At 45.9% G+C, this 8,688-nt stretch overlaps 1 protein-coding gene across 1 annotated transcript; it reads right to left on the bottom strand.

Annotated features, from left to right (window-relative positions):
* Positions 1-2,739: 2,739 nt before the first annotated feature.
* LOC140771612 (probable disease resistance protein At1g61300) lies at positions 2,740-5,538 on the bottom strand. The gene has a single exon (XM_073113166.1). The coding sequence runs from the start codon at positions 5,536-5,538 to the stop codon at positions 2,740-2,742; it is 2,799 nt and encodes a 932-aa protein (XP_072969267.1).
* Between the last annotated feature and the right edge of the window lie 3,150 nt (positions 5,539-8,688).

Here is an 8,688-nt window from a genome sequence, read left to right as displayed (position 1 = left end):
AGCCCTAATAAAAAAAATTAATTAATTTGTATTTTTAAAATACTAAATTTATGAGTATTTTTACTTAGAGATAAAATGTTAATTAGTTCAACATTTTTATCAGGACTATAGTAAATTAGATCATATTTGATAATAAATTTAAAGAATAGTCTATTTCAGTAAAAATAAATCGCAATGTTTTTAAAATGCTAAATAATTCAGCTTGCTTTTGGGTCGCTTTGATGAAACCATAAGTACGGGGCTCTTGACTCATGGGCTACTAAATTTAAGCCAGGGGCCTCGTGGGCTTGGAGGGCCTTGTGGACTGCTGCCTGTAATCCCTTCACAAAACTAAAACAACGGAGCCAGGACGACGACGTCTGCGACACTCTTGAGAAACCCCATGGATGGAACTTCTCTTTTATATATGATGACTATATTAACGACCTGTTGTTAGAGATCACGAAAAAAAAATATAAAGCATGAAGAGGTTATTTTTAAATTAAGTAGCTTGAAGATGGAAGATGAAAATTAAAGGAGAGAAAGAAAAGCTCACCAGATAGGCAGCCGTCTGACTGAACTACCGAGGGAGAGAGATGGAGATGCCAGGAAGATGGTCTTGCCAAACAATACAAAAGGAAATTCTAAAATAGCGATGGTGTGAGCATCTGAGAGCCACCTAATATTAATATATGCTTTTGCAAAGAGACAAAAGATGAAGAAAAAGCTAATAAGTGCTGCTGTACGAACGCTCTGATCGTCTGCAGCCAGAGTTGCTTAAATTAGCTGGCTTTCGGGTAGCATCTCTAGCCGACGCTTCATGAGCCAATATGGAGCCTCAGGGGCTACAAGCAAGGTTGGTTGGCCCTTTCGGGCTCATAATTGATTAAAAAAAAAAAAAAAGCTACATATTTATTAAAATTAATAAATTCTTTTGGTATTATTATTTTTTAATAAAAAATATATAGTTAAAAAAACTGTCATTGAGATATTTAAAATAAGACTAGTATCTAATAATTTTAAAAATTATTTTAAATTAGTTTTTTAATTAAATGCATTAAAATTATATCACGCAAAATAAATATTGAAATAAGCATTACACATTATTACTAAAAATATCAAAATTATATTACATAAAATAAGCAGAAATTAATATTTAATAATAAAAATAATAAATATTTAATAGTCCGGTAAATCTCCATAGCCACTTGGTCGGTAGCCACCTTCTTTTTTTAATATAATATTTATTTAATATATTTTATGTTAGATGTATTTCATGTTTGATGTATTTCATATCAGATATATTTTATGTCTGATGTATTTCATATCAGATATATTTCATATATCTTGTATTTTAATATTTAGTATTTACATTAGAAAATAAATATTATCCTTTTATATTGTTTATGCAGTCTAACTCTTCCAACAGTTGTGATGGCAAATCGGTCAAATGTTTATCAATAGGCCAACATGAGTGAAATAAGTTGAGAACAAAGACTTGAGTTTTGCAATAACACCTTGAGGTATAGCATGGATTTCAGTATTCCATAAAATCAGGAACTTGAGATTGACAAGAGATCCCAGCTCCTCAGGGAGAGACGGCATTTTATTATCTGCAAGGTTGAGGTATCGGAGCTGGACCAACCCACATATCTCTTTGGGAAAATGAACAAATCCACACGAGGTGAGGTCAAGATATGTGAGTGCAACTAGAGCTCCGAAATTATCTCCAAGCGCTCTCAACTTATAGTTACGTGAAAGCATCAAAGTGGTGAGTTTGGATGAGCAGGGTGTAATTGCAATAGGAGGAAGTGCTTCAATATTACTCTGCATCAACGTTATCCTTTCTGCTTTACTCCAAATTTCCTTGTCACGTGGAGCCTCATGTGTAAAGACCATCCATTTGTTCTTCTTCTTCCCCTGGTCGTGTATTATCCACAATGCCATATAGCGTAACACATCATGCATCCTCACCCTACCACATTCTTCTTCATGATCCTCTAATAAGCATGCCCCTATCAAGTCGCCGATCAGATCGTGTCCGGTGTTATAAGCATCCTATATGTGGTCAAACTCTTTTATTAAGCCTAATCCCATCCAGCATTCGATGAGGTCTTCCGTTTCGATATAAAAACCCTCGGGCCACATGGAGCAAGACAAGAAACACTCTCTCAGGGTGTCAGACTTCAAGTTATCATAACTGAACTTTAATCTATAAAAAGTACTATTTTGAAGATCCTTAGGTGACTGTTTTTCGACCTCGTGGAGTCGTGACTTCTTGAGTAGATTGATGGCATGTTCCCATTGTTTTGGATCCTTCTTCGGGTACATGGACCGGCCGATTGTGATAAGAGCCAGGGGCAATCCCTCCAATTCCTTGACGACATCTTCTGCAAGGCTAGGGATGCGAGGATGAGAGTTGATGGTTTCCGTGCCGACCTTGTCCAGGAAGAGCTTCAACGCATCGTCGTAGTTCAAACACTCCATTTTGATCGTCCGCCTCACCTCCATGTCACCGCAAACAGTCTCTAATCGTGTGGTCAAGACCACCTTGCGCGTGCATTCGCCGACCACTCCGAGTGGAAATGGGATTCCAACATCCTGCAGATCAAGTCGCGCCAAAGGTCGTCCAACAGCAGGACGAAACTTTTATTTTTGAGGAATTTAAAGATGATGTTACGTTGTTCCGTAGCATCATTTGATTGCTGTAGATTCAGATTCGTGACGATCTGCATCTGAATTGTTTCCTCCTCTTACATACTAAGCTTCCTCGCTCTCAGTAGAAGTCTCATCCTCGCTCTCAGTAGAAGTATCCTCCTCATCTTTTTCTTCGTAGAAACGTTGGAGGTAAGTTTTGACACTGTTGTCCTCCCACTCTAACCCGTCCAACCATTCTTTCTCACCACGAATAGACTGCAATTTACTTGGGATGTTACCCGATCGGAATGGGAGCTTCTTCAACTTCGGACAGCTCCAGATCTCGATAGAGCTCAACGCCGGGAAAGTAAATGCAGGATGGCAAACGGAAACCATCTCCGGTAGGGAGTTCAACTCTATATCCGTGAGGCAAGGGAAAGTAGGGATTGAGTTGTCGTCAGCCTCAGAAGCAATCAGCTGACTCATCCTAGAACATTTATACACACGCAGACCCCGAAGGCATGGGAGATGCAAAATCCATGAGATGTTCTTCAACATGTCGCAAGAATCGATAGCCAAGAAGCGAAGGACCTGAAACAACTCCTTGGGAACTACTCCCTTCCATATTATCTCTTCTAAACAGCGCATCTTATCGAATCGGAGGTTCTCAAGCGCTCGGAGTTGCCATGCTGGTTGTCGATGGTCACCTTCAATCACCATGTACTGGGTCACATCGCAATTCATAATATGGAGATCAGCTAAGTTCATCTGGATTTGCTCGTCCTCGAGGAAGCTAGCCGGCAAGGAGAAGGAAGTGGATTCCTCCAGCCTGCTGATTGCGAGGCACCAAATTGACATATTGGCCAACTCAATAAGTCTATGGAGTTGTGATATACCTTGTACGCAAATTCCAAGTCCTTTGAGATCATTTAAGGACTCCAACTCCTCCAAGAGTGGAGATGGCAGATAGGTCAAAATTTCATCGTCAGTTTGGGTAGCTTTGTATATGTCAAGAACCTGCAAGAGTTTGAGTTTTGCAATAACACCCTGAGGTATTATACGGATGTTAGTGTCCCTTAGAATCAAGAACTTGAGATTGACAAGAGATCCAAGCTCACTGGGGAGCGACGATATACCATCATTATCTGTGAGATTGAGGTATCGGAGTTGGACCAACCCGCACACCTCTACGGGGAAGTCAACAAATCCACAGTCGGAGAGATTAAGATACGTGAGTGCAACAAAAGCTCGCATATCTCCAAGCTCTCTCAGGTCATTGTTAGACCGAAGCATCAAAGTGGTGAGTTTGGAAGGATGATGTCCAGCAGCAGGTAGCTTTTCGATGTCACTGTACATCAGCGACATCCTTTCTGCCTCACGCCAAATTTCTCTTCCACGTGGCACCTCACCTTCAAGGACGACCCATTTGTTCTTCTTCTCCCCGTTGTCGCACGCTATCCACAGCGCCATATCGTGTAACAAATCATGCACACTCACTAGACGATCATCTTCTTCATCTTCTTCTAGTAGGTTTGCTCCTATCAGCTCACCGATCAGAGTGTGGCCGGTGTTATAAGCTTTTGACATATTGTCAAACTCTTCTAGTAAGCCTAGTCCCATCCAGCATTCGATGAGTTCGTCCTTGTAGATATCCTCATCATCGGGCCACATAGAGCAAGACAAGAAACACTCTCTCAAAGTGTTAGAGTTCAAGCTATCGTAACTAAACTTCAATCTATAAAACGTACTCTCACCGTGATCCCCATGTGAGTACTCGACCGCGTGGAATCGCGACTTCTTGAGTTGATCGATGGCATTTTCCCATTCTCTTGGATCCTTCTTCTGGTACATGGCCCGGCCGATAGTGATAAGAGCCAATGGCAAACCGGCCAACTCTTTCACGATATCTTCAGCAAGGCTCTTCAGGCGAGGATTTGAGTTTATAGTTTCCTCGCCAACCTTCTCCAAGAAGAGGTTAAGTGCGTCATCGTATTTCAAGCACTCCAGTTTGATGTCCTTCCTCACCTCCATCTGACCACAAACAGTAATCGATCGTGTTGTCAAGACCGCCTTGCGCTTGTATCCGCCCACCACGCCGAGCGGAGATGGGATTCCAACTTCTTGCAGGTCAAGTCTCTCCCAGAGGTCGTCCAACAACAAGAGGAAATTTCTTTTCTTTAAGAAATCGAAGATGATATTACGTTGTGACGACACATCTTCTTCTTTCTGTAGCTTTAGACTCTTGATTATCTGCTTCTGAATTTTTGCCGGTGTACATGATTGGGAAGCTGTGACGAAGATGACATGATCGAAAGAAGAGTCGCCGACAAAAGAGTTGTTGATTTGTTTGAGGAGGAGGGTCTTCCCTACACCACCCATGCCCCAAACTCCGATCATCCCCACCTTCCGGTCCTCTCTAATATAGCTGAGGACCTTTTCAAGATTTGGGTCTGGATCCCGAATTGATGACATTAATGTGGCAAGTACAGGCACCTCTTGGACAGGAGGCGGCACCGGCGTTATCGCTATCTCCACCGCTCTTTCATCATTTAGCAACCTTTGCACGTCCCGAAGCTTCTCGGCGGCGGTTTTGCTGAGGGAGTAGTTTGAACAGCAATCGGGTGAGAAACATTTGAAGCACATGCACCTCTGCTCATATTTCTCTACTACAGCATCCACTTGGGGTTTGGTAGCATCCACCTCATCCAACCACGCTTGTAGTTGATGAGTTGGTCTCTGCCCATTCCTCTCCGCTATCTTGATCTTCTCCTTGACGTCGTCCTTCTTGGTGAGCAAACGCCGGGTCGCGCTTTCGAGGGCTCTCACGTTGTCGCCAACTTTAAACAGATACGTCGTCTGCTGGGCCGCGAAATTCAACACTGGGGACAGGACGGCATCCGCAACTTTACCGGAAAGCTCCATGGGTTTCTCTCTCTTCTCTGTATGACGACTACATTAATGGCTTATCAATCAATAGGGTGATTTCTTAAGTAGAAGATGAAAGCCAAAAACAGAGACATCTTGAGAGAGAGAGAGAGAGAGGGAGGAAAACTCACCAGCTGCGTCCTGACCGAACTACTATGGGAAAGAGAGTGAGGCCAAGAAGATGAAGAAGCACGTCGTATATAATCATGCAAAAAAGAAAAAGGAAAAAAGAAAAAGAAAAAGAAAAAGGGAAAATAAAGAAATAATAGAAAGGAGATACGTTACATGTAATAAATAGTAGGAGCCAGGCTGGACAATACCCAACTATTCGGTCGGGTGATCCAATCGTCTGTAAAGTTGGCCGCATGAACTTTCTACAATCCTTGGGATAGGTCTCCAAATTATTCCTACCGTACCGTATTAGGTATTGCAAGGGTTGTAGAGGATCCGCCCTAGTGGAGCGCGTGGAGGAGAAGATGTGCATCAGCGGAGGGCATCATCGTCGAAGGTGTCGGAGCCGGAGGAAGTAAATCAGTCCGCAGCGGGTCAAAGAAATCCTAAGGAGGCCACCAGAACATGGGCTTCAGTAGCGGCGGGGAGCAGGTCAACCCGCCGGAAACCGGGAGCAATACCGGCAGAGATCCTGGCAAAACTACGCGACCAGCTGGAGGACAGTGTGGTGATCGACCCTGAGGTGCTGGAGACATGCCGGAACAGATGGAAACTAGCACTCTTCGGTAGATTCCTGGGCAAGGTTCTACCGCTGGCTTGGATGAAATCTATGCTAGCAAAACTTTGGACAGGGATAGAAGGTTTCTCAGTCTCCGACATGGAGGAGGGATACTATGTATTCAGATTCGAGAAAGCCGAGGACTTGGATCATGTGCTGATAAATGGACCATGGATAGTCCAAGGACAAGTTCTTAACCTCATCCCATGGCGAAATAACTTCCGGCCGTCCCCGGAGGCTTTCACGACAGCACCGGTGTGGATACAGCTGCACAATCTACCGCAGGAATACTGGGAACTGGAGGCACTCATTCCAGTAGCAGCATTCTTTGGCAGACCGTTACGAGTGGATGAAACAACCCTAGACCACTCCAGAAGCCGTTTCGCTCGGGTGTGCATCGAGGTAGACCTCAGCAAACCTCTGAAAACAGCGGTATGGCTCGGATAAAAGGAAGAAAGGGTTGATCAAAGAGTGCAGTATGAAAGCCTCCCCAAATTCTGCTTCGCGTGCGGGAGGATCGGGCATAAGGCTGAAGAGTGCGGCTTCACGGCTACAGCGCAAGGGAAAGAGACGCCGGTGACTAAAGACGGCGAGGGAGGAGGTGAACAGCGAAGTACTAACCTAAACCGGAAAAAGGACGGCAAGGAGGAGGACAGTAGATATTATGGACCTTGGTGCACCGTCCAAAGGAAGCCGAGATGGCAGGCTACCCAGAGAGGAAAACAACCCAGTTACGCATACCGTACCCCGGTAGGGGATGGGAAAGATCAGGAACCCATGGGTAAGAAGAAAGAAGGGGAGAAAAAGCCAGGAGATCCGTATCAATTCCCACAGGGTTCCATGGGCCACGGCAAGGAAAGAAGGGCAGGCCAGCAAGGAGATGTCCATCAGCAGGCCAGAAACAGAAGAAAACCGGAAGCTGGTCTAGGCACAGGAAGACGTCCCCGTCGACCGCAAGAGTACCATGTAGACCATGCGTACGTAGAGAAGATGAAGCCGGGGGCAGAGGCGCAGCAAGGAGAAGGAAGAGCAAGGAAGGGTGCCTCGTACTAGAGGCCATGCACGTCAGGTGGAGTAGAAATAAAAAATCAATCAGCGGGGGCCACGTCAAGTACGAAAGTCAGTGATGAGAAGCAGAAGGAAGTACGGGTGGACGAGCCAGAAGGCGACACCGATGGTGAACAATTAATGCCAGACGTGAGGGTATCGGACGGCAGAGAACACAACCCGCCCGGTGTAGGGGAGGCGAGAGGAAGAACTGCTATGGTCCAAGGGATAACTGTCTTGTTGGGCTCAGGAGTCCAGAGGGCACAACGGTCTGCCTACGTCAAAACAAAGAAAAGTGCTGGCGGTGAACGGTGGAACACCAGCGACTATCCGGCTCAATTCGTCCAGGACGGACTGGTCGCAGCGGGCTTCACCCCGACCGCAAGGAAACAAACTAAACCACCGGGGAATCATGGTGAAACGGTGGCCAGAGTTAAGAGGTGTCTACTATTGGAAGACCGGGAGGCAGACAGTAAGGAAGGAGATGCCAGATACCTGCAGCTTGCCCTGGTGGCAAACAAAGTTAATGAAACTCCTGGGGATGTGGAAATGGAGACGGAGCTGGAAGAGGAGAATACCAACAGAGGCGGACATGACATACCCACCTCTAAGAGAGGTCGGTTGCACTGACAAGCTGCCGGCCAGCCAGCCCTTAAGGTTTAACAATGTTAAAAACCTTAGTGTGGAACTGCAGAGGTGCCCGCAAGAAAGAGGCACTAGACCGTTGTAGAGTCATGATCCGGGACCATAACCTGGAAATGATGGCCTTGCTAGAAACGCACACCAACTGGTTGGAGACGGAGCAGGTGGCGAAGAAGATTGGAAGAGGATGGGCGTGGTTCGCTATCCCCGCGCAAGGCAGGTCGGGCGAAATCCTGATCCTGTGGAAGAAGGAGCTAGGCTGGGTGGACGTGGCTACCGTATCAAGATATGCAGCTCACCTGACCATAACCCTAACGTCGGGACGATCCTGGATTTGGACCATCGTTTATGCCAGCACCCTTCTGGAAGGCCAGAAAGAACTCTGGGAGGAGCTGAAGAACATTGCCTGTCTAGACAAGCCGTGGGCGATCATTGGTGACTTCAACGCCTTCCTGTCCCGCCAGGAGAAGCGGAGCAGTGCTGAAGTCACGCTAGGGCCGAAGGCAAAGGCTTTTGCGAAGTTTGTAGACGAGACGGGGCTGTGCGACTTAGGGTTTGAAGGCATTCCTTTCACTTGGTGCAACAACCAGCAAGGATCCCAACGCATCTGGATCCGGCTTGACAGAGCCCTAAGCAACACAGAATGGGTAAGCGAACACCCAGACTGCAAAGTTCAGCACCTGGATAGGGGTGCCTCAGACCATGCCCCGCTGCTCCTCAAGGTTCCG

This window comes from Typha angustifolia, chromosome 12 (assembly GCF_048772165.1).
Source record: "Typha angustifolia cultivar Huaian chromosome 12, ASM4877216v1, whole genome shotgun sequence".
Classification (NCBI taxonomy): domain Eukaryota; kingdom Viridiplantae; phylum Streptophyta; class Magnoliopsida; order Poales; family Typhaceae; genus Typha; species Typha angustifolia.
The sequence above is the reverse complement of the archived record's forward strand: the minus strand, read 5'-3'. Positions and strand labels throughout refer to the sequence as shown.